Here is a 27,803-nt window from a genome sequence, read left to right on the forward strand (position 1 = left end):
GAATTTACATTCATCATATTGAATTTACATTCATCATATTGAATTTAAATCACCACCACAAAAAAGTTGTTGAAATAAATGATGTGAAATGTTTCGAGTTTGAGAAGTCCTCAGCAGATGGCGCCACATTGTTCTTCATGTTTGTTCTATTTTCACAGTATTAGTAGTAGTGTTGTGAATTTGCCCGGTATGTTCAATAAAGACGTTAACTCCAGTCTAAGCTTAAAAACAATATCAGGTTATGGGTTTTCCGCACGATAAAATGCTCAGGAGAGATCGGAAATCAGGTTTTTCTTCAAGATAATTCGGCAACGTGATTATTTCTCAGAAGATAGCCATTGTCGCGGCAGGTTTCGTCAATCGGCCTTTTTGCGCGGGAAGAATGCAGCCGCCGGCAGCCATCGTAAACAACCACTGAAGAAATGGAAAGCAATCGTCGCTCATACAAGATGTACTTTCATTTGCTTAACCTTCTAAACGGTAAAGACTCATATATGAATTCAAAGACAACTACCGTCATTTCGACCTGAACTCATAAATGCGTTCGCCAGGAACCAGTTCCTTCCCCCATCTCATTGTACAGTTTGTGACAGGTACAGTGTCGTCAACAATTCCCTTCAACAATTCAACAGTGTCCCTTCCTGCAACAATGCAGTCCTCACCTCCCCAAACTTACCAATGTTTGAAAAGAGCTGATTGAGAAAAGAAGGATTACTTGGTTTGAAAAGGGCACAAATACCCACGTTGTAGTTGAAAAAAAAGAAAGAAAGAAAAGTTTACTATTAAATAAGAGATTGTTAATTTATATGACAAAAATATTTATTATTCGTATCTGTGAATATATATTTAAACCTATGAAATTTAACCACTGTTCTGAGGTTTATTTCGAATCCAATTCATTTATTCATCATCCACGCAGAAAACTACAGCTTGTGCTAAGAGAACTAGTTATTAGTTCTTCCAGTTATTACTAATTATATTTGTGCTAATTCACTCGTTAGTAGCTTGGTTAGGGCAGCGGTTCTCAACCGGTGCTCCGTATGCATTTTCCAGGGCTCTGCGACCTGCCGAGGAAAATGAAATTAATAAACAAAATATATGATAAATGAATTAAAATCGCCCACGCGGCTCCGCTTCAAAAGAAATTTAAGAACCGCTCGGTTAGGGTATCTTCGTGTATATTTGTTAACGAATGTTCTATATACCATTTATTTTAGGTACTATGATTCTTGTATAATTTAATGTTCTACAGAAACTGTCACCAAATATTGAAACCCCCACTAAAAATTTGCGCATTGGGTACCCGCTACTGTATGTGGGGCCCTGAATTTTATTTGTAAAATTAATAAAAATGAAAAATTTCCGTATTCCCTCACAGGGGGGGGGGGATGTCCGATTCATATCTTGAGCAAATCGGTGGCAAAAAAATTGCATAAAGTAGATTAAATACATCCTAACACACCAAATTAATTTTTTTCCTCTTTGTTTCAAAAAATTAGAACACTCCGAAAGCTGTTCAAGAAAATTAGAACATTTGGCTTAAAACCTATTACTGTATTACATGAATATCATCATGCAAATTTACATCAACTTGATCGAATAAGTGTTTCATGTCTTTCCTCATTATGTACGCAAACCTACAATCATTCAATCTTCAATACGGGTAGAAAAATTAGAAATTTCTCAAAAACGCAGAATTACGCATGTATTTGCTATGACACTGTGGGGGGTGGGACGCGTGCTGATGTTGTACGAATACATTGTACTGTGGCCGTCTTTGGTCTCAGACATGGATTTTATACAACAAAACATTGAATTTATGAGTGTCCAACACAGACCCAAAAATCGGGCCTCAGCCATAAATTCAATCTTTGCTATTGGCTCATCTGGGCGGTGCACGGTATGAAATGAATATCGGCTCCCGATAGCGGTTTGCAATTGATCAGTTTTTATTTATTTATTTTAGCCCGAGCCGGCAATCTCTTGATAAGATTAGTAACAGGTATAATCATCAGATATCACGAAACTATCAAAATATCGATGAGGTTAGAAACACATTGGCGAATTCTTGATACTACCTGCGTTTTTCATCTTCAAACGAAGTCTTCAGTGGAAACAAAAAATAGAGGCCAATGGATTAGAAGACATCTCTGGATGGAGGCGTGAGCGTTAGGTTAGGCTCTCTATCTTTTGATTCCAGAAGATGAAGACGTATGGTATGGAGAAAAAGCCGCTATGGTGGTCTAGTGGTCATAGTGACAGACTCGCATCGCGAGGACCTGGGTTCGAACCCCACCGTCACCATAGTGTTGGTCGGCTGAAGTTGGTTTTCTGTGGTTCCCAACTTCAAGGGACGAATGCGAGCCAATCTCCCCGTTAAAAAGTCTCGCCACAAAGGGCAACAGACTTACAAAGAGCACAAATGTAATAAAATCATAACGCACTCACTTCCCTTCTGAAATATAGATGGCAGCACTGACAAATCAAACACAACACTTCATATGCACTCAGACTGCTAGGTACACACACGGTTACATCTCCGGCACAACTCACTAGGTAGTAAATCGCCTATAAATGGTGATAGACCTGAGTTCTGCTCGGTTTGAAAGAGGAAAAGAAAAAGGTATGGTGAAAGAAATTGCATTTTCCATCATGATTGTGACTCTAAGAAGCTATTACTTAATTGCTGCAGCAATTCACATGTAAACAGGTGGAAAGATGAAAATGTAAATTACAACCGTACACTTAATTTGAGCTTACCAACTTGAGCTCTTCATGAACTTAACCATACAGCTCTTATGAAAAAGATCGGGTATTTTTATTTCATGGTATATTTCGACATTTTTAAAAATGCAGATGCATCTTTATATTTAGTGCATGTTTTAGCATCTAATCTGGGCTCTAGTTTACCTTCCTTTCATGTTTTGAATTCCAGCGACTTTATTTACTTCGAGTATTTGTGTATTTACAAATTTTCTCAATATGGTTTGGTTTTTGGTATGGTTTTTCTCAGTTGTTTTCATGGTTTTTTTTTTTTTTGTAAGATGGTTTAATGTACCAAATTTATAAATTTCAGAGAGAATTATTTTATTATATTCCGATGCAAATGATTTTAATCTAATATGCGTATTCAATTTCACTAAACCTCTCATTTTTGAAATTAACTCCACGATCATAAGATATCATGAAAAAAAGAAATGAATAAAAAAGAATGTGAGTAAAGCAATGAGAAGCAGTTTTACACCCGAAAGTTTTGATAAATTAATTATTTAATGATGTTCCTCGGTTGGGAGGTAGCTGTAGTTTTGCTTGAATAGATTTGAAACTGATAAATATCAGTTGTTACAATGCCTTGCCTCCAATAGTAGTAATTCCAACACTGATTTAATCAACACACATTATTTACGAAAAAGCTTTGCGATTTTCAAAAAAAAACTCACATTTTAGGTGAACCTCAAAATCGCGAGAACATACTTCAACACTTGCAAATTTAAAAACTACAATTAAAATATTAAGGGGCATATATATAGAATGCTTTTCAAGATTCAGAATATTTAGAGTGTTTAACTTGAAAATATTGGGACATTTTTAAATACCTGGTGGATGGATTAGTAATTTCTTCTTAGTACGTTCTGACATTCCGTTAGGGACCGTTTAAGTATTACGTCATCATCGATGGGTGGGGGGAGGGGGGGGGGTTTCCGGTTTGCTGACTTTTGATGACAAGGGGGGGAGTTTGGATAATGCTTACGTCATCAACCACTATTTATGAAAATATGAGTTAGGAATCAGAGGGGGCAGAGCTGATGACAAAATTTTGCTGACAAGGGGGGGGGGGTCAAAAATGGCTAAAAATTTGCTTACGTAATACTTGAACGGCCCCTTACCAAGTTAATCATATCAATATTTCACAAGCAAAAGCACATAAATTTTATTGCCTGTTAAAGCTAATCTATACTGATGGAGTGCTGCATAGAATGCTGAGCATCTATAAACACGCTACAATAATTTTGTTCAAAATTTTGAGTATATCCCACCTTTATGTGTTTTTTATTTAGTTCGGAAAATAGAAAAACTTTGGAGAATGAAAGGAGAAAAAGTATATTTCTGGGAAGAAAGGGTCAATCACCAGGCGTTACCAGCCTGTCACTTCGGTTCGGCCCCCTCTCGACAGATTACCATACATGCCAATTACCCATTGTAACGTATTGGGGGTAAAGCATTCTAGAATCAAGTGACCCTGTGGTCATTTTGAAAAGATTTTGTGAAAATAAGTAGCTTTTTTTGAAGCGGTTTTGTGTTTGACCCTGAGCCGTCAATAGGGTTAATGTTCCGGCTATTTGCTGAATTGAACTGTCGTGCAGTCAAATCTTAGTTTTTTGTAGAAAAGAAAATAGATTTGAGCCGACACATCAAGCCTTTCACTGGAGAGGATGACTGGGTGATATAGAAAAAGAAAATAAGAGATTTGCTCCATTATCATGAGAGTACAATTGACGCGATCTATGGCAAGCTGAGGAAGCCAGAGCGTCTTGGTGAAAATGCAAGTGGATCGGAAATTGGGAAGCACAAAGAACTTTGTGACTCGTTCCGGAAAGCAAATAGCTAAGCCAAGTCAATGATTGCAAGCACAGTCACAGACAGTGTGTATCAAAAAATCATGGACAATGAGTCAGCCTATGAAACATGGGTAGCTTCGAAGCAGTTTGAAACAACTGCAAAGGATCAGTTATTCAAGATATGCACCAAATTTTTTGCATTTGGTTGGGTTTCAGAAGATGTTTCCACACACATATCAAAGCTAAGGAGTCTCTGGAATGAACTGAATAATGGCCTTGAAGCAAGAAGTGAAACCAGATTACCGGATCTGATGCTGGTCTAAGATTTTGCCAAATAAATTAGAGACCTTCAAATCAAGTTGGATGCTATTGGCTAAGGATGACAAGAAGTCATTCGAAGAGCTGTCAGTGCAATTGTGCATGTTTGAGAGAAATTTCACCAAGGCAGAGAATAGCAGCTAATGTATACAGAAGGCATTAATAACATCAAGAGCAGAAAGTCAGAAACATGATGGTAAAAACAAGCCGAAACCTTGGAAAAGAGGAATATGCAACTACTGCAAACACAAAGGACACTGGATAAAAGAATGCAGGCTGTGGATCGCTGATGGAAGACCACCAAAGAATAAAGCCAGTGAGATACAGGTGAATAAAGCCAGTGAGATACAGGTGAATAAAGCAAGTGATAGACCAGTGCATAAGGCTGCAGCAAATATAACGTTGATGCCTGTCTCTGAAGAAATCCGGGTAGCAGATAAGTCAGCATCATATTGGATCGATAATAGGGCAACAAGACATGTCACCAATTGTTCCAGGTATTTTGTTGACTTCGTGAAATTTGAAAATCCTTGTGGCATCAAAGCTGCTGGAAGTGAAAACTTTAGTTGCAATAGAGAAAGGCACCATCAGAGTAAAAACAACTGTTAACAGAAAGAGCCAAGATATTCTTTTGAAAAATGTTTGGTATGTTCAACAAATTGGTAGGAATTTATTTTTTGTTCTCGCAGTGCAAGATAGAAATAAAAACAGTGAATTTGTGTCAACTCAAACAGAATGCTAGCTAAAAGTTAACAATCAAGTAGTGCTCCATGGATCACGCAGTGTGAATGGTAGTTTATTCAAGGCAACTATTGAACCAATTTTGCCCAGGAAAGAGATAGAAGTGCATACTGCAGTAGACAGCTCCTTGTTACAATTATACCATGAGAGATGGGGGCACCAAGACAAACGGCACATCAAAAAGACACTAGAGAAAGCGTTAGGCATCACTGTGAGCCTCGACAAAGAACTGTGTGAGCCATGTGTTTAAGCGCTAATTATTCTGTGACGTACGTCACAGATTTAGGCACATTCTGCTTTGGGGATCATTTGGAACCAGAAAGAAAACTTCTGAGCCAGGCGAACTCACTTCCGCTGATGTTTGTGGCCCATTCGAGGAATCTTTTCAAAAGAAATGGTATCTGGTGGTGTTCAAAGACAGCTTCACCAAGTTTCGATATGACTGCCTACTGAAAGAAAAGTCAGAAGTCAAAGATGTATTGGCATGTGCAAGCACATGTTCCAATACAACAGGACATTCAGTAAAAGAATTCCTCAGTGATAATGGTGGCGAGTTTGACAATTAAGATGTGCGTGCAGTCCTGAAGTAGAGAGGAATTGTCCAAAGACTGACAGCTCCTCAGCAGAATGGAGGTAGTGAACGTGAAATGTGCACCATTGTTGAAATGGCCAGAACATTCAAATATTCAAATCCTGAGGCTAACTTCCCTGCAGCTATCTGGGCTGAGTTAGTAGGCTCTGCCATATATGTATTGAACACAACAGGCAAGTCATCAGTGGAAGACAAAAGTCAGTATGAACTTATAAGAAACCCAGGTTGAAATACCTACGAGTGATAGGGTCAACAAGCTATGCCCATATTCCGAGCCAGAAGAGAAAAATGGATAAGAAAGCCATCAAAGGTTACCTGGTGGGATACGATGGGGATGAACGCTACAGGATCTGGATCATAGTGTAATTCTGTCACGAGATGTAGTCTTTCAAGAAAGGCCAAGCAATTGTGACAGGCATGCCAAATTACCATTATCAGGTAGACCAGTATATGAAGAACTAAATAAAGACCAGAGTTAAAAGCATGAAGTTGAGATTGAAGATCCTGAACAAGAAAACGAGAGTCAAGAAAGCATTTTGAGTGATGGTGAAACTGATGATGACGAATCAGCAAATGTAACATCAGACAGGCAATTAAGAAACCGTTCTGTTCTGCATAAGCCTAGACCTTTTGAGCATATAATCATGGAAGCAGTCATTCCTGAGTGATGAAGATAATACCCAAACATATGAAGAAGCAACCAACAGCAAGTGCAGTATAAATTGGAAGAAGGCTATGGACAGTGAGACGAGTTCTCTTAAAGAAAACCTAAAAAGAAAGACATAGGAACTTACTAACCTACCATCTGGAGACCGGGTGATACCCTGCAAATGGATTTTGAAATTAAAAACAAATCGAAATGGAAGTATCAACAAATATAAAGCCAGACTGGTTGTAAAAGGATTAACTCAACACCAAGACATTGACTATAGTGAGACATACAGTCCAGTAGCAAATTAGGCACTATATGAGCGGTGTTGAGCATTGCAACTGAAGAAATGCATTTAACACAGTTTGACGTATCAACAGCATTCCTTTTTGGAGAATTCGAGGAGACAAACAACATGACACAACCGGAAGGTTTTAATGATGGCACAGGAAAAGTGTGCAGACTCAAACGAAGCCTCTATGGTTTAAAACAATCTCCACGTTGTTGGAATAAATGCTTTGGACAGTTTTTAAAAGAACTTTATTTTCAACCAAGAAAAGCAGATCCATGCTTATAAACTGAAGAGTCCAAAAAAACTGGTACAGGCATGCGTATGCAAATAAAGAGATATGGAACCAATAAGAGTACGGTGCTGCGGTCGGCAACGCATATATAACACAAGTGTCTGGCATAGTTGTTAGATCGGTTACTGCTGCTACAATGGCAGGTAATCGAGATTTAAGTGAGTTTGAATGCGGTGTTATAGTTGGCGCACGAGAGATGGGACATAGCATCTCCAAGGTAGCGATGAAATTTGGATTTTCACATACGACCATTTCACGAGTGTACCGTGAATATCGGGAATCCGGTAAAAAATTAAATCTACGACATCACTGCAGCCGGAAAATGATCATGCAAGAACGGGACCAATGACGACTGACGAATATCATTAAACGTGACAGATGTGCAACTCTTCTGCAAATTGCTGCAGATTTCAATGCTGGGCCATCAACAAGTGTCAGCGTGCGAACCATTCAACGAAACATCATCGATGTGGGCATTCGGACCCAAAGGCCCACTCGTGTACCCTTGATGACTGCACGACACAAAGCTTTACGCCTCGCCTGGGCACAACAACACCGACATTGGACTGTTGAGGACTGGAAACACGTTGCCTGGTCTGGCGAGTCTCGGTTCCAATTGCTTTGAGCTGATGGACGTGTACGGGTATGGAGACAACCTCATGAATCCATGGACCCTACATGTCAACAGGGGATTGTTCAAGTTGGTGGAGGCTCTGTGATGGCATGGGGCGTGTGCAGTTGGCGTGATATGGGAGCTGTCGGGGCCGAAATAGCTTTTCATTGGGAGAGCAAATGCGTAGAAGAAACGATTTTATTTTACGTAATACAAAACGAGACATGCGTACCCGTAGGCGTCGAACGAACATATCATACTAGGGAAAAAAGATACAAGGGAAAAGAAGACAAGCGAAAAGTCATGTAACGGATCAGCTTCGCCATCTGGAGGTGACCAGAGGGATTACAAACGTAAGCTCGTACTATTCCCAACATCCTCCCCACCCTGGTCAACCTCCAGAGGAATTACCAATTGAATTGGCCGTCGAATTTCTGTTCCACTGGCTGTACGTAGAATACACGAACGAATGTTGCCGTCACGACCTTTGACGAGGGATGATACGCGTGCCTTCGTCCACATGTGTCGAGGTCTTGCATCTTCCTGTAGGAGGACGACATCTCCAACTCGTAGCTGAAAACCTTGGTCTTTATTTTTCACTTCGTGGAATGTCTTCAGCTCTAGTAGGTATTCTTTCCTCCATCGGTTCCAAAAGTCATTCAGTGAATCTTGCTGCAGTGACCACGATTTCTTGAGGTCGGTAGCTGCAGGAACCTTTTCGTGAGAAGGAAGGGTTGTCAGTCGTTGTCCAACCAGGAAGTGGGCAGGCGTGAGAGGTTCTTCGAAGCTGTCATCCAACTCGATATCTGCTGTCAATGGTCGGCTGTTGACTGCGGCTTCAATTCCAGCCAACGTAGTCGTCAGCTGTTCGTCATCGAGAGACGCGCGACCTAATGTTTTCCGTAAACAACGTTTGACGACACCAATCATGCGTTCCCACCATCCTCCCCACCAAGCCGCTCGAGGGGCTATGAATTTCCAAGTGATTCCGTGGGAGGCGTAGTACTGGTGAGCAGAAGGTGAAGTTATGGCACCCCAAAGGACGGAAAGCTCATGATTTGCGGCGTGAAAAGTCTGCGCATTATCCGAATATACAGTGTTGGGAACACCTCGACGAGCAACAAAACGTGAAAATGCCAGCAAAAATTTATCTGTAGAGCAATTCGTGACAAGCTCGAGATGAATCGCTCGAGTGACAGCACATGTAAACAACAATATATACACTTTCACTGAGATAGAGCTTCTACGAACGTATAGTGGGCCAGCGAAGTCTATCCCCACGACACTGAATGGTTTCGACTGTGTGACTCTATCCGAAGGAAGTGGTGCTTCAATTTCAGCCGGTGGCGTGTTTCTAAAAATTTTACAGGGAAGACACTGGCGTAGGACACTTTTAATAATCTGTCGCCCTCGAAGAATCCAGTAATCATTTCGCAGTTCTGATAGTACCACTCTCGTGCTCAGATGATGGAGACGAATATGTACGTGACGAATGAGCAGTTTGACAAATGGGTGTGAACCATCGAGCACTAAAGGATGCTTTGAAGCAGCTGGAAGTGATGCGAACTGCAAGCGACCACCAACTCGTATCAGATTGTCACTAAGAAATGGATGTAATTGTGCAATTTTCGAGTCTTTTGGAAGTTGTTTACCATGTCGAAGAGCATCATAGTCAGACGGAAAACAATCTATTTGAACTTGACGAATCCAATAACATTTCGCTTTTTCGAGTTCTTTTGCTGTTAATTCGCCATGAAGTTTGCAAGACGTGCGACAGTTGTATATAAATCGTTGAATCCACGAGGTAACCCGAATAAGTTTCGCGTAAGAACTGAAACGAGAAATGGCAATCACTGGGAGAGACGTAGATACCAACATTGAACTTTTCACAGTCTGACGAATTTCTGTCGAAGGTAGATTTGGACCAGTCTCAAGAGCAGCATTCGGAGATGGGTGTTCGTTGACATGTGACGATGCATCAAATACTTTACGACACTTTTCCGACTCAAGAGTGGTCTTCTTCACTGCGTGGTGAGGGAGATAATAAATTCCAGGACTTGACGATTCTGGCGCGATTTCGACGTGGCCGTTCTGGATGCAACGTTCCATTTGCTGAATGTACATTTCCCGAAAAGGGCGATCCTTATCCAGACGTCTACGAAGAGTGTCAAGGCGGCGTGAGGCAATAGGTCGATTGTCCGACGTGAGGCATACGCTTTCTTTCCACGGTAGTGAAACGACACGACGATGGTTTTCCAGGCTGTAAGATTCGTGGAAATCTTGCAATATTTTTGTTTCACCAGTCGAGAGTGATTTTTCGTTTACATCGGTGATTCCCATGGCCTCGAGTTCCCAGAAGCGTTTGAACGAGTCATTTATTTCTTCAGCACAAGTAGTAGCCATGCAATGAACAGTAGTGTTGTTCGAAGCAGGAGTGTGTTGGACAAGAACGTTAGAACGGGTACCGCTCAAAATATGTCCGAGATGAGACGGAACAAGAACGAAAGTGTCTGACAACTTGACCGGCGAATCAGTTTTCACTATTTTCCAGTAATAATCGCTACCGATGAGAATTTGAATCGGGATGTCGTCAGAAGCGTGAGGGTCCGCAAGCTGAATTCTGCGTGAAGTAGCAAATGCACCAATGTCTACCGGAGCCGTGGGATGTGAGGCGTAGGAATTATTGCTTTCGAAAGCAACTATCGGAATCGATCTGTTATCCCAAATGCTAGATAAGAAAAATTGCACTTGACGTCGATACATCGATTGTTTTGGCACAGCTTCGAATGCACTAATAGACAAGTTAACCGATTGCAGCACATGCAATTGCAGTTCATTCACTAAACTGCTGTGAATGAAGGAGGTTTGACTTCCGGCGTCTAACACGCATCGAGACAATTTGCAATTTCCGTTGGGACCGAATACCCAAATACGTGCAGTTTGCAAATACGTGAAACGGGGCGATACATCAATTTTACCAACAGCAGTAGAGGCATGAAGTGAAGGACAAATAGATACGTGATGTTTCCTTTTACAGTTAGAACAGAAAGCTCTAGCACGGCGTGGGCAAGTTTTAGCGTTATGCGAACGGTTAGTACACAAAAAACAACGACGAGTTTCTTTTAGCTTCTGCACTCGTAATTGAACATCAGTTATCACCGAGCAATTTTGAGGCCAATGATCATACGATTCACAAAATGGGCAAAACGGTGACGGATTTTTCTCGTTCCGTCGAGTGCGAACATGAAATGCTTCCGTAGTCGGGCGGAAATTCGAAGGTGGCAAAGGAAACTCACCTTGCACTTTGCTTGATAATCGAAGTCCGTCGATTTCTTCACCGAGGAACTGCATCAGCTTTGATATGTCCATGTCCGAGATATCTTGCCGTTTAGAGTGGATAATCCACCGTTGACGAATGTCCGTAGGAAATGTGCGAAGGATCTTCGGTGTCAAAATCCGACTGTAGTTATCGACATCTTCGCCGAGTGATCGGAGAGCTTGAATATGGGCGTTAATTTCCAAGTAGGTGTCGTTGAGAAACTCGGGCGATGAAGCTGTCGCTGGACGCAGGCTGTCGAAGAAATCGATGTGGGTCTGTATGATGGTATCCTTGTCGCCGTACCTGTCGATCAGCATCCTCTTTACCGTCTCGTAGGCTTCCGATGTGACGCCGATTCCCTCGACGAGCTTCTTGGGTTCGTTTTGGAGATACCCCCGTAGAAAAACGTGTTTGTCGATGGTTGACAGTTGAGGATTCTCGTCGATCGAAGAGGTGAATTGTTGCCAGAATGTCGGCCATTCTTCAACACAACCGCGGAAGGGCTCTAGGCGTATTGTAGGCAGCTTGAGAGCACATGGTGATGAAGTCGATGTAGGTTCAGCTGAAGCGGGAATCGAAGTAGCAACCAGAGGAGGCACCGTCGTTGGAGACTTGTTGCGTTTTCGTAGCACGAGAGAAGCATCGAACAAGGCACGTTTCGCTTTCTCAGTGTATTCCTCGCATTTTTCGATATCGATAGCGTAGTCCTCGTCTGATAGTAGAGCGTGAATACCGTCGTCAAGGCGAAGTAATTCGTCCAATTCCTCCGTCAAACGAGAAACCATGAAGTCGATTTCCGAGTCGGTTTCCTTCACGGCACTGTCCAACGTTGAAACGAATCTAGTCACCTTGGCGCGCACCGTTGTCCGTTTCCGATGGAGCGTCGTTATTTTCTCCTGATCCATATTAAGACGAGTTTCGTTGGTCAAAATGTTCATCCGACAGGTTTCCTTCATCAAAATATTCGTTCCGGCGGGTTTCGTGCACCAAAATATGTCGGGGCCGAAATAGCTTTTCATTGGGAGAGCAAATGCGTAGAAGAAACGATTTTATTTTACGTAATACAAAACGAGACATGCGTACCCGTAGGCGTCGAACGAACATATCATACTAGGGAAAAAGATACAAGGGAAAAGAAGACAAGCGAAAAGTCATGTAACGGATCAGCTTCGCCATCTGGAGGTGACCAGAGGGATTACAAACGTAAGCTCGTACTATTCCCAACAGGAGCCCTGATACATCTAGATACGACTCTGACAGGTGACAGGTACGTAAGCATCCTGTCTGATCACCTGCACCCATTCATGTCCATTGTGCAATCTGGACAATTTCAGCAGAACAATGCGACACCCCACACGTCCAGAATCGCTACAAAGTGGCTCAAGGAACACTCTTCTGACTTTAGACACTTCCGCTGGCCACCTAAATCCCCAGACATGAACATATCTGGGATGCCTTGCAACGTGCTGTTCAGAAGAGATCTCCACCCCTTCTTACTCCTACGGATTTATGGACAGCCCTGCAGGATTTCATGGTGTCAATTACCTCCAGCACTACTTCAGACATTAGTCGAGTCCATGCCACGTCATGTTACGACACTTCTGCGGACTCGCGGGGGCCCTACACGATATTAGGCAGGTGTATCAGTTTTTTTTGGCTCTTCAGTGTATATTGGTGAGAAGAAAGGTAGAAAATTATTGATAGCATTATATGTAGATGACAGGTTAATTGCTGCATCTAATCAACAGGACTTGGAATTGTTCATCAAAGAACTAAAAGCAAAATTCAAGGTCTCCGTTGGTGAAATTTCATGTTTTCTAGGACTTGAAATAGAATGCCATGATGACAAGTCAATAACAGTTAGTCAGAAAGGATATGATAGAAAAATCCTTTCAGCGTTTTGATTTTGATGAATGCAAACCTGTTACAACTCCTATGTGAAGTGCAAAGGACTGAAGATACCAGAGCTATCTTTCCATACAGACAAGCTGTAGGTGCTTTGATGCATCTAATGGTAGGGACTAGACCAGATTTGGCCTACATTATAGGTTATTTGTCTCAGTCACTGGATCTATCATCTGCAGAAGATATAGTGAGAGTAAAAAGAATGTTTTGTTACGTCGCTGGCACAGTTCAATATGAAATCACTCATGGTTCATACTCCTTGAAAGTAAAAAAATTCAAGGACTATTCAAGCACTTTTCCCGGCAAAATTTTAAAATTCAAGGACATTCATATCGCAGTGGATAAAAAAAATAAAAAATGTGATTTTTTACAAAAATTAAATTGGTTTTTTTAAAATTTATATTCAACATTTACTCATTTTCAATTTTGAAACGCCAATTATTCAAAGCTATATAATTTTTCAAAACAATTAGGCCTATAATACTCATCCAAACTTGTAAACAACGTCAAGTTTTAAAGGCCTTGCTTATGAAAAAAGCCACTGTAGTTCAGTATGCAAATAACATTTAAGGAGAAATCATTTTATGCTTGAAACAGTATTGAACTTTGCCTTCGATGAACAAAAAATTAAAAAGCATGTAATCATATATCAAGGGTAACTATATGACCTGTATTTCCTGGAACATTCCCTTATTTTCATGTAATTTTGGCCATCCCAATTTGAATTTTTTCATGAAAAAATGACATATCATTTTCCATATATTTTCTACAAAGCCTATTGAAGTTTTTATTCTTTACTGAAATCAAGTATTAAAATTATTTTCCTAATCCTATGAATTATGACTTTAAATATTGGCATGTTCGTTCCCCCCCATAATTGGCAACTTTGCTTACCCTTGTTAGCATTATTGGTGACAATTGGCGATTTTCCCTTATTTTTATCACGGAAATATGGTCAGCCCACATATATTCAACTGACATTCAATAGTTTAAAATATTTTGAAGCGATGCAATTTTTTGCTGCCATATTTTAGGCAACATCTTTTTAAACATAGAAATGCCTATGCTTTGAATACCTCAAATACCTATGCTTTGAATACCTCAAATGCTTTGAACATTGTCACATAATCATTGTACCCTTGTTGCGCTACACATTTTCGCCCTAGTGGAATATGGTTTAGAGGGGATCGAGTCGATGAAGGAAGACAAAAATTTATGGAAGAAATTCACACAAAATAATTTTTTTCAAGCACTTATAAGCCATCATTATTTTTTTTTCAAGGACTTTTAAAGACTTGAAAATTAACTGTTTTTTCAAGGACTGTACAAACCCCGTCACTTATCGTGCAACTGAGTGTTACAGTGATTCAGATTTTGATAAATGTACAAAAACTGGTCAGTCAACATCTGGATATGTGATATATGGTTGAGGAGCTATCTCTTGGCGCAGCCAAAGACAAGCTATTGTTGCCACAACAACTGAAGCTGAAGTTGTTGCAGCATCAGAAGTTATTTGGCTCCAGAGACGTCTCAAAGATATTGTGAACATTCCCATCCTTCAAGTGGACAACAGGGCAGCTATAAAGTTATCACATAATCCTGAATACCATCGGCGTACTAAAAATATTCAACTGAAACACTTCTTTATCTGTGAGAAAGTGCTCCAAGGAAAACTTGATGTTGAACAAGTGTGAACAGAAGAACAGGTAGCAGATATCATGACTAAACCCCTAATGAAGTCAAGACTATTGACTTTATGTTGTCAAATAGGACTTAGAAGATACAAATCACAGAATTAACAGGGGAAAGTGTTGAAGTAAATTATGTTAAATGTTTTGAGTTTGTGAAGTCCAGGGTTGTCGATTTAAAAAAAAAGAAAAAAAAAGCTTTATTTGATTTTATTGATTTTTATAAACAAAATATATAATATATATATTACTTACACACTAGTCGTTAATCTATGCTTTCTTTAAAGGATATGAAATTAAAGAGATTTTAACTTACAAAAATAATGACTATTTAAAAAATATTTTCAAAATAAAGATCATACTTGTGAAATATTTCAGAACATTTTATAAAGAAAACGGAGGAAAACACTTCTAGAATAGATATCTTACATCAAGTATTAAATTTTACCGTGTGAATAATTGTCCATTTGTTTCATTCGAAACACTAGTTTGAAGGCTTTGTCTGTAGTTAGTCTTTTCATTACTTGTTCTCCATAAGAGATGGGACAAATAATCTGCTGTTAAATTATATATAATATACTACTATTATAGCTAGTTAAATACTAGTTCATAAATTATATGGTAAATTACTAGAGTTAGGAGTAAATAATGATTTACATTGCCTTGATTGGATATGAAATTGTAATTAAAAACAAAAATCATTTTGTGAGTAATATTAACATACTATGTATCATTGTCAAATTTTATTGTCAGTATCATGGCAATCAGGATTGTTGATTTTTTTGATTTAAATAATCATTAATCTATGTTTTCTTTAAAGAATATAAAATTAAAGAAATTTTAACTTACAAAAATAATGACTATTTAAAAAATATTTTCAAACTAAAGATAAAGAACTTGTGAAATATTTCAGAACATTTTATTAAGAAAACGGAGGAAAACACTTCTTGAATAGATAGATATCTTGCATCAAGTATTAAATAATTTTACCTTGTGTGAATAATTGTCCATTTGTTTCATTAGAAACACTAGTTTGAATGCTTTGTCTACTCTTAATCTATTTCGCTATTTGGAATGAACTGCACCTTGAAAAAATCCTTTCGACACAGGCATCAATGATTTGGCTGTAGTTGGTGTGTTTACAAATTACATATCGCTCTCTGTAATTGTATCTTTACCCAAAACATTATAAAAACTATTCGACCACTGAAAATCAGACATTGTATCAACAACCTTAGGGTGAAAAAAAATAATTTTTTAGCATGAAAATGGTTCTAACATTTCCAAAAACCAGAGTCACATTTTTGTTTGATTAATTCAAGACCCTTATTTCTCTCTTCTTTTGTGACATTAATTCCCTATTAGAAGTTAACACTGATGAGCTTGGAATAAATGCAGCAAAGTGTGCATCTGTTAATCATTTATTTTTATACTCTGATGACAAAACTTTTTTTATTGTTTCATGTTGATGCTTCTTTTATCTCCAATTGCAGCTTTTCCCATGCCAATATACATTCAGCTATGGAGCAGTTTTGTGTGTTCCTTTGTACAAAATCATTAATTAATTGGCTATTGGCTTCAGAATTGCAATTATGTCCTTGACATTTCTTTTTGAATCAATATTTAAAATTTCACTAGGGATGTTACTATCCGAGATCTGTGGTCTCTCAGTTGAGAACCTTGACATAATCTGGTATAAGGCTCGAGAGAGCAAGAAGAAGAAAAGCCTCAGGAGACGGAAGATTGTGAAAACAAAATTGGACATTCGAAAATAAACAGGGGGGGGGGGAAATAATGGCATGTAAAAGCTATCGAGTAGGATCAGAGTCTCATGTTTACGTTCTTATTCCAATTGTTTTATTAATAAATTTCTATTTATGTTTGTCATGATGAGTGCTCACTATTCAAAGAACATAAGGTCACTACATTGGCGCAGTCGGCAGGATCGTGAGCAATAGATCGGACAATATTCAAAGGAAAAACTTTCGTCGTGAGAAGGCGATGTGAAAAGCAGACGACTTTCGTCGTGAGCAGGCAACATGAAGAGAACTTTCGTTGTGAAAAGACGATACGTAGAGCACTTGAAGAGTGTTCAAAGAACGGAGGAAAAGTATGGTGAGCGTTTTTTTTTTCATAAGAAAGTTCACTGTTTTTCTTTACTTTGAGGGAATTATGGCTTTCTTAGCCAGAGGCAAAAAAGAGGAATTACAGCAAGTTGCTGCGGAAATGGGGCTTGAAAATGTTATGCAGATGAAAGTATTTCAACTCAAATCCGCAATAACGGAGGCAGAATGTGAGAGAAACAGAGAAAACGGACAGAGATGGAAGCAAGTGAGGAGAGAATACGGATGGCAGCTAGTGACGAGAGAAAACGGATGGAAGCTAGTGAGGAAAGACGAATGGAGTTCGAACTCAGAAAAATACAACTAGAAAATGAGAGGATTTGCATCAGCACGACAGGTGAATCCCCGATTAACTCAATGGCAAGAACTTAAGCAAATAAAAAGGGAACTTTGGGTTTCATATCTGATTGGACTACTACCGTATGATGTGGCGCTAGAGACATTGCTAGAGAAAATGAAGAAAGAACAGATGACTATGACCAAGTCAAATCTATTTTGCTTAAGAGATATAAGCTTACTCCCGAGAGGTTTCGACAGATGTTCACGAACAAGACCGAAAACACGAATATCAGAAAAACCCCAAAGGAGTGTTACATCTGTGGACTGAACCATTTCGCTCGAGATTGTGACCGAAGATATAAGGCTAACACAAAAGAGAAATCGGAAGATAATGTGTCGATCGCAGAAATTCGATCTGCATTATTTAATTCCAGTGAATAGAGTCTGGATTTCAACCCTTTACGTTATGCTGATATTTGCGTAGACAGAAAAATCAGAAGCTTAGTGGATTGTGGTTGTCAAATCCCAGTGATTTATTCTGACTGTATACAGGAACCAATAACTAAGAAAGGGAAAATCTTAGCGAGTGCATTTGGAGAAAGAATTGAAGCATCCCTTGTGAATATCAGTGCTTCGTTGGAAATAGGAAATAACGAAGATTTTTTTAAACCTGTTGAAATTCTCGCTGCAGTAACAGATAAAATTTGAGAACAATGCATTATTCCACCAAACGTACATGGACTACTTTGCAAGGCCGCAGACACCGAAGAACGGTGATTGTCCTTTCCCACTAAAAGGGAAAATCACAAGCCTCCTGCGACAGAGCGAAGTGAGAAGGACATGAGTGTGAATATTGAAAAGTAGGACAAGATGTCATCTCTACCCGAGGACAAATACAAAAGGCAGACTGAGCTGGTGGATGACCTGACTGAGCATTTCGACACCACCAAAATCTGCGAAATCAAACACAAGAAGGTTGGAGAAACTCACCATCTCAATACAACCAAGAGCAGAAGCAAATCTGAGTGCACCCTACAAATGGAACTGGATCTAAGAAGGATCATAGCGGAAGCTCGTGGCTATGACAAAATGGCATACTTGTGGACATCTTTGAGAGACGTCACTGGTAAATCAGTCAGGAAACATTTCTGGGAATTCAAGAAGCTCAGCAACGAAACCGTGAAGCTTAATGATTTTGAAGACACCATATCCATGTGGCGGGATAGTTGCAAGTGTGACATACTTGAAGACGCCATATCTAAGCTGTGGAATTCGGTGAAACCGCCGTACAAGCAACTCCCTGCTTATGTCCAGTGCATGCGCGGGAACTGTTATGGTAGAGACAAGATTCAAGAATGCGGACCCGTTACTGCACATATTTTAGAGGACATGTGGGCCCAGCAATGGGGTAGCAATATGGACCACGTGAAGCAATTTACCGAAAAGCCATTGGTGGATATCGCTCCGGCATCAAAAGCGGAAAATATGACTGTGCTGGAAGTGAAGACAGCTGAAGAGTTTTTCACTTCGCTGAGATTGAAGCCGATGACGAAGGTCTTCTGGAAGATGTCAATATTCGACAGATCCAAAGGCAAGAAGATGGTTTGCCACGCATCTGTCCACGAATTGCCCAATGGATTGGACTTCTGGATCAAAATTTTCGCAGACAGAACCGAGGATGATTTCATCACTATTCACCATGAGATGGGACACATTCAGTTTTTCATGCAGTACGTGCATCTGCCACACGTTTTCCGGGGCGGAACGAATCCTGGTTTCCACGAGGCCACCGGGGACATCCTCGTCCTGCTGTTGATAAAGTGCTTCGACATGAAACACGAGGGTTTGATCACGTTGATAGCCGACGTGTTGCAGTCGTTTCTGAACATCAACGTGAACGTGCTGATTCATACCAATCGGTCCAACGAGTTGGCGTCAGAGAAGTTCTGCGAGTCTACCGTTGGTTGCAGGGACGTGGCGACCGGCAAGATGCTCCTCCAAACGGATTACTTCCGAATCTTTGCGATAGACGACGTGGAGATCATCGAGGTGATAACGAACAGGGCATCTAGAGAGTTGATTCTGGACCGTTGCCGAGATACTTCGAGCTGCGCTGTTGGAATTCGTCAAAGAACAGAATAAACAAGAGAATTCAGTTTGTGTTTATAGGTAAACCCAATCTTGCGTGGGGATGTAGTGTTCTGTAGCACGTCTCTCAGTTGAGAACCTTGATGTACCAATATGGTATAAGGCTCGAGAGCGCAAGAAGAAAAGCCTCAGGAGATGGAAAATTGCAAAAACAAAATTGGACATTCAAAAATAAACAGAGGGGGAGAATGGCGTGTAAAAGCAATCAAGTAGGATCGGTGTCTCATGTTTACGTTCTTATTCTAATTGTTTTATTAATAAATTTCTGTTCATGATGAGTGCTCACTATTCAAAGAACATAAGGTCACTACAATAAGATTCAAGAGAATCACAATAAGTATTCCATCATACCTCTGCAGGAAGACCAATGCACTTCCACCTTACACATGATACCATGCTTTTGAGTGATGATCCACATAATTGTGGAAGTATCTAAATATACTTGTAACATACTTTGTTACATCAGTTTTAATTAAATTGTCGGCTAACAAGTTTAAAATGTGGGCACTGCACCAATATGTAAGTCCCGAAAAGCAAGGCTTTTTTATCCAGTCTTTCTGGAAGAAACCATACTTGCAGTAAAAAAACTTGATATGTTACATTAGAAATTTTCTCTTCTGTTGACTTCATTGAACTAAAAATCACATTTGCTAAACAATTTCCAGCATGGGATAAGCCAGATGTGTGAATAGTATCAACATAGATGGCTTTACCACACCGTTTGATAATACACCGAAATTATTCATTATGTATATCCATCCATCACCATATAATTGGATTTTCTACATCCTCTAACTTCATCATTGTAAATCTTGGGTAACCATTTATCAGCTAAATTGGTACAACTATGGTATGTCTTCTGATATTTGATATACATATTAAAATATTTGAAAATATATTTAAATTGATATTTAAAATAATTTAAATCAGTTTAGAGCTGCATAAATAATTTTATTCAATTGCAACAAATAATTTTTCATATCTGAAAAAAATAGATTTAAATCAATGATTTTTTTAAGCAGACATTCGTTTCCAAGTTCTGTAGGGAGGAGATTATGAAACTAATTGACAATTTAGAAGGATCAAAGTACCCATTCACGCACGTTTTGTAGAGTAATTTTATTACACTTGAAATCTTGTCTAGCGACAATTTCAAAAGTATTTTTGCAAAAAAACAAAACATTTAAAAGTGGTGAAAAAAAAGAAGAGTGGAATTGAAGACCATATTATGTTTAAGACATAGCACCTGGGAAGAGTTTAAATCAACTGTATGAGTATATATAAATTCATGTCAAAATTTTTCTATTTAAACTTAAAATCAATAAATCTTATCTTTTAATCCATATTCATTACGGTGATTCAAGTAGTGCGTCAGCATCAAGGGGGAGGGGTTTCGGATTTGCTGACTTTTGATAAGGGGGGGGGGGTTTGAAGGTTGCTTACGTCATCAACCACCCCTTTTTGAAGATATGAAACATTCTAAGCTGGAGATGAAATTTTACTGACAGAGGGGGGGGGGGGTCAAAAATGGCTGAAAATCTGCTTACATAATACTTTAATGGCCCCTTATTAGAAAGCTACTCCAAAATACCAGGGCTGGGTTTTATGCCGGGAAAGCGACAAAAACTGGGAAAAACCAGGAAAAAATTAGCAAAATTATTCTCTTTACTCAAGACATACCAAGCTTAGTTTTTGAATTACCAAATATTCTCTTCAATATAAAATACTGAAAAACAAGTGAAACTTATACAATCACATGGTATAAAAATGAATATTCAGATCCAAAAAAATATGAAAGCATATCCAAATAAAATAGGCATCCAGATTTGTTAAGGAAAATTCTTGAGTGACTGTGATTGTTTATTTATAGAATTCAAAAGAGAAATCCAATTTTTTAATTTTTGAGTGGGTTAATGAGAGAGAACAAATACAAAATTCAAGGAAACAGTTATTTTCCGGATATTATGCTGAGGTGAACTCGGAAAGAAAAGTCATCACATCTCCGCTGGAACTCAAACCCAGGCCCTCTTGCATACCGGGCAAGCATGCTACCATCTACACCACTGGAGACATGACCCTGCCTTCCTGATTTCACCCACTATGGCGTGAGGCGCTGAAGAAATAAGGAAGGCAGGGTCATGTCTCCAGTGGTAGCATGCTTGCCCGGTATAGAAGAGGGCCTGGGTTCGCCCGGCGGAGACGCCAGGACTAAATACAAAATTGTTGATTTGAAAATTTTTTGAATTTTTTTGAACTAATACAAAGTTATTGATCTGATTTTTTTTTTTTCTTGCCAATAAATAAAATTTCTGACCCGAATTGTTTTTGCAAAATTTTATTTTTAATATATTTTATTCTTTGCAACATTTACTTTTCTCTACTAATCTACATCAATTCGATCAGACTTTCTAGTCAAAATTCTAGTCTTCCCTCAAGCTCTCGCATATGCATAAACTAATTTATCATTATGAAAACTTTTCAAAAAATAAAAGTGACTAAAAGACAGCAAGAAACTCAGAAATTTTTTAGAACCAGAATATTTAGAGTATGTTCCGTAACTAAGCATGGTTGTAAGTAGAAACGACAATAGATAGCAGTTGGCAACTCTGTATAAACAAACTTGTTTTTGGCTTAATTTTAAAAACAGAATAATATCAAGAAATACGAACCGTATGAAAAGTTCCTATCATTTTCAGATTTTGATCATAAGGCTGCACATTAACTTGCTTCCCAGCTGACTTACGTGAAAACCAGAGTGTATATGCAGATTGAAGTCTGTGGTCATTTGTATTCATGTAGGAATTTTCCTCCTAAACAAAACAAAAAAAAAATTACAACAATATTAATTAAGCAGCAGTGAGATATCTTGTCCCCATGGGCCACATTAATAAAGAAAAAGAACTAGTAAAAAATGAAAATTCTTGTTATAATAACAGTAAATGAAAAAAAACCTTTTAATTTTTCCAGTAAAAGCAAATCCAGTTGATCTTTTACTCAGACTGAAGTAAATTGTTATTAATAAAAATCACATTTCATTTACTTACACGAGCAAATCCTTCCAAAAAGTGTGGTAAATAACCGACTCAAGTGAAATAAAAAGGTGGGTTCACACTCATTTTTGTAAAAAATATTTCCCGACTTTGATTTCCAGCCAAATTTTCAAAAAAAATTCCAGGTTTTCTAAATCAAAAAATTAATGTAAATTATGCCTGATAAACAATTAAGGAATGAAAGATTTCCCTTCTCTGCAATTTCAACGCCCACAAGCATCTTAATCAATGGGCCCCCAGGCCAACTGATTTTTCTGTGACCCTACCTGGAAAATACTCAAAAATTTCAATTACTTCTTATTTTTGTGAGACCCCTCTTCCCTTGGGGCCCATGTGTTAAGGAAAAGTACTACCCACAAGCCTTTACTGTTGTTTTCTTCGTGACATAAATAGTCAAAGATATTGGTTTCACCTTTTTTTACTTTTAAAGGGAGAGATCCTGTCGGTTTTTGAAAATAACTGTTTTAGAGCTATTGAAAAATTTTCATGTTTATTTTGTAGAGAATTTCATTGCGAAAATTTCATAGAAAATACAGAACCATGTTTTTGCTTTCGGTTTGAATCAGGAGAAAATTCCACACCTGTAAGGGAGGGCAAACACGTTGAAGTCAACTTATGAAACTATAGCAACTATAGTTTGTTTCAGGTTAACTTTGCAGTGAAGAGAAAGGTAGAGAGAGTATTCCTTCGCCGCAAAATATAGTTCCCATACATCGGAGGTTTCTGACGATCATTTATATAGAATATTTCAATTTTTTTATGATTTCGAAAAAGATACTGAAAAAATACAGTTTTAAATCAATGTATATTCGTTTAAAATTTTCAAATTAGAAAAAATATTGGTTACCATTATCAAAAATCCATGGCGAGCTCAAGAACACTTTGGCGCGATTTCCAAGAAATTTTCCCCACCAATATCACTGTCATGCTTTTTTTTGGTTGCACAATTATATATATATATATTATATCGTCATTTTGTTGAATTTCCCAATAGATACAATTTTTCATTCAGTTTTGCATGTAGTTATAGGCCTACACACCCCCAGACGAATATTCAGGTTTTTTTTCTCCCGAAAATAACCTCCAACGAATTCAGATATTCACTCAAAGATTATAGGAAGTGTCCCTCTTTCATGACAGCGCCCATACCATTGTGAGAGGCTCTCTTTATGGGTGTAGGTTACGGTTCCAGGCCCCCCCCCCTTTTTTTTAAATTATCTATTTCTTATGGTGTTCGTCATTAAAATAGGATTGTTCCTCCAGATGCCCCTTCCGCGGGCGTCTCTCCAGATAAATATAAATAAGCAAGAGAGAGAGACCCACAATTGTTTAGGCTTGCAGTGTATTTTTTCCTTCTGTGACAGTTGTATCTTTCTCTTTACCAGAGATAGAAAGACTCTAAAACGTTACATAACATAACATAAAGCCAACAATTAATAAGTAATAGAGAATCCGATAGTTCTACAACTTCAAGTGAGAATTCCATAGAATGGGAATCCGTAAAAAATGACTAAAACTGTAGTGATAACAAGTGGCATCGACGTATTCGGGTGGGTGAGCGACGGAAATTTCGGCAAGAAAAGTGAGTAAAAGAATTCTAAATTTTTCCTTATCATTTTTATTATTATTATTTGGGGCTATTCCCAAATTCAAACGTGAAAACCGGGTTAATAGAAGTTACTAAGATACTTTTCAATAAAAATAAAAAGATTTTTTTTTTTTTCAAAAACCGCACTTTAATTTCTGAAAGCATCAACTATGATTTTTTTTCATTAGCTAATTGTTATTAATTATATTGTTGTTAATTATTAACTGACTGCAATTTTTTCTACAAGCATTAAGTTATACGTAAAAATATTTTTTTCTGCGAGATTGGCGAGAATCAGCTATACCTTACCGAGGCCGCGCATCGATACATAGGTTAAGAGGCTTTCGTTGTCATAGCAACGAGTGATGCGGTTCCCTCGTAGCTTCCTCTTCACTGTAAAGTTAACCTGAAACGTACTATACGCTTTGTACCCATGGCTGCCTACGCTATATATAGTTATAATGTTTCAGGAATGCGTTACGATAAAGTCCCAGGAATATGCTTTTCGACTCAGACTTATGAAATCCTCCTTCCTCTTTTTCTACCTATAGTTTTTTGCGATAAATTGTAATATTTTACAGATTATTAATATTTATGATGTTATCGGAATTCCATTTTTTCCATACGATATGGGAATTTTTTTTTCTTCATACCAAGTAAAGACATAAACATGGTTCTTTTGTCTATCTAAGATGAAATTCTCTAGAAAATAAACATGTAAAGTTTTTTTTCCAAAAAATGGGTCTTTACAGGTGAATTCAAAATTAAAACAGATTTATGAAATTTTCTCTTTAACAGTACTGGAGGCATGTATATGGTTTTTTAAACTCTCTGCAATGAAATTCTCAACAAATTAAAAATTAAAATTCTTTAATAGGTCAATTGGGGGGGGGGGGGTCAATCGAGGGTCCTGTCAATTTCAAAAATCCACACGACCCTCACTCACAGGAGTGCAAATTCAAACAGACATGTGGAATTTTCTCCCGATTAAAACCAAAGGCAAAAATATGGTTCTGCATCCATGATGAAATTCTCTACAAAATAAATGTGAAAATTTTTGATACCTCAAAAAAAGTTCTTTTCAAAAAAAGACCGGACCCTCCCATACAGTATGAATTTTCTCCCATGCAGTATCAAGTCAAGAATATGGTTACAAAAGCTCTACAAAATAAACATGAAAATTTTTCAACTGATCGAAAAAAGTTATTTTCAAAAAACTGACAGGACCCTCCTTTACAGTGTAAAGATTAAAAATTCAAACTCAAGTGTGAACACTTCTCCCAATTCAAACTCAAGCAGGGGTCAGCACGGATCATGGCCTCAAAATTAGTGAAAATAGTGACCAAAATGTTTGAAAAAGTGACCACATAGTGACCAAAATGTTTAAAAGTGACCAAATAGTGACCAAAATATTTTTAGAGAGAGAGACCAAATGGACAATGAATTTTTATTACCAAATTGAATGAATTGAAATTGAATTTAGTTTTAACTTTGCATTTCAATAGAACTCATTGAAATTGTTTTTTTTACATAATAGATAGAAATAATTAAATCAAACTCAAACGAATTCTGCTAACCAGCAAAGTTTTGAATAACTTATCAAATTTATCAACAGCTATGTGTGAGAGAATAACTACATTACATCCTTTTTAAGTAACAGCAGCAATGCCTTCCCCCATGTTGCTTTCCACAACCCATCTTAAAATCAATTTAAGCAGGAAAAACTTCAAAGCGGGAAAAATTTTTCCCATTCAAAGAAGGGAAAAAAATGAAATAACACAAAATTTGATGAGAGAATTTGTCCCATCTACATTCCAGTGGATTTTTCATTCATGTTATGCTATGAATGACAGTATACAAAATGTACTCAAACTTTTTTTAACTAGTACAAATTTGATTTAAATACCTAGGTTTGTATAATATGTTCCAACAAATTTTAAGAAATTTACTTAATGATTAAAAACCATAAAATTAAATTTTTAACATTTTAAATTATTAAATTGAATAAAATATTTAAATTATTAAATTGAATAAAATATTTAAATTATTAAATTGAATAAAATATTTAAATTATTAAATTGAATAAAATATTTAAATTATTAAATTGAATAAAATATTTAAATTATTAAATTGAATAAAATATTTAAATTATTAAATTGAATAAAGTATTCAAATTATTAAATTGAATAAAGTATTCAAATTATTAAATTGAATAAAGTATTCAAATTATTAAATTAACTAAATTATTTTAATTATTATATGTTGAGGGAGGGGCAATCCACCCTCCCCCCAGCGTCAATGGCAGAGCCTACTGATGTATACATATATATAATGTATATCAATTGTCATCGTGCCACACCCCTAAGACCTTAAAGTATCGCCACCTATGGCTGGACTGGGAAAAGTGGGCGAGTACTATTTTACAGGCGGGGACACCAAAATAATACTGTCCTTGGGTGAGGGAAAAAATAAACCAGTTTTGAAATTTGTAAAAATATATATTTTCCCTTTTTTTACACACAACATACACCCCTGCAAAAAAAAAAAAACCATATTTACTCCTTTACCCAGAAACACAGGGGTGGGAAGTGACAAAGTCCATTTCGGAGCAGCTTTGAAGCAGCAAAATTCAGGATTCTGAGCAGTTTTGGAGCAGCAAATTCAGGATTTGGAACAGCAAAATATAAGATTCGGATCAGTTTTGGAGCAGCAAAATATAGGATTTGGAGCAGATATTTATTGGAGCAGGGAAATTAACAAGAATATTTTCGTTAACCCTCATCCCTTTTCAAAATAAAACTGCACTGTCTTTTGTTATCAAAAATCTTTTCATCAGCTTGTTTTTTGTTTTTGGTGTTTTAGGCTTTTGACACCTTGTTTGAAAGAGAGGCTGTCATAAAATTTTTCACACCAGTCTATTTAAGATGATTTTTGCTTACTGAGGGCACTATTTGCTGTCTTGAACAGCAGCACTTCAAATGAGCAAAAAATTTTCTATAAGTTTTTTATACTCGGAAAGAAATTGTTGCAAAATGGGGGAGAATTTCGGAAGAATCAACACGACGTTTGGCGATTAAGTACGCATTATTTGGCGAGATTAGCGATCCGACACTCGTTATTCGGCAGTTTCTAAATTAACATTCGTAATTCGGCGAGAAAACACTTTTTACTTCCGGAATGGAAATTTTTTTCACGAAACATCTGGGGGTCTATTACGCTCACGTCGTTATACAGCGAGGTCGTTAGTGACGTCACGCCCTTAACGCAAATTCTCAACAAGCCTCATAACGCAAATCTCAGCGACCATCGTCAAAAACTTGATTTTTCTCAGCAACCAGCGGTATGTCGTTATCTATTTTACGAAAAACTCCCTGGTCCGAGAGTTGCGTTATCTCCGAAAGGGATGGACCAATCGGATAATTTTCTCCGCTGCTGATAATCATCATCACTATCAGCGAGTGCTGCAGCACGTGCGTTATTATTATTTTATTTATTTGTACGCGTTAGTGTGTGTTGGTTGTCCCTAATTTTCTAAGCTGCATTTTTTTTAATTCATCCGGATTATTTTTATTTTCATCAAACATTTGAGAAAAAGGTAGGCTATGCACGCACATGATACTGGCGCGGGGAAATTTTCTAAATTATTA

At 37.9% G+C, this 27,803-nt stretch overlaps 1 protein-coding gene across 4 annotated transcripts in view; it reads right to left on the bottom strand.

The window, feature by feature from the left end:
- LOC149069412 (eukaryotic translation initiation factor 4E type 2-like) overlaps nt 1-27,803 on the bottom strand; it is a 350,991-nt gene that overhangs the window by 283,918 nt on the left and 39,270 nt on the right. For all 4 annotated transcript variants that reach the window (XM_089249237.1, XM_089249236.1, XM_089249239.1 and 1 more), the window contains exon 3: nt 22,188-22,328. In XM_089249237.1, coding sequence (XP_089105363.1) covers nt 22,188-22,328 — 141 coding nt within the window. The remainder of the gene's footprint in view (nt 1-22,187; nt 22,329-27,803) is intronic.

This window comes from Pholcus phalangioides, unplaced genomic scaffold (genome assembly GCF_987345545.1).
Source record: "Pholcus phalangioides strain wild (caught in Gottingen) unplaced genomic scaffold, Ppha-v1.0 ptg000022l_1, whole genome shotgun sequence".
NCBI lineage: Eukaryota > Metazoa > Arthropoda > Arachnida > Araneae > Pholcidae > Pholcus > Pholcus phalangioides.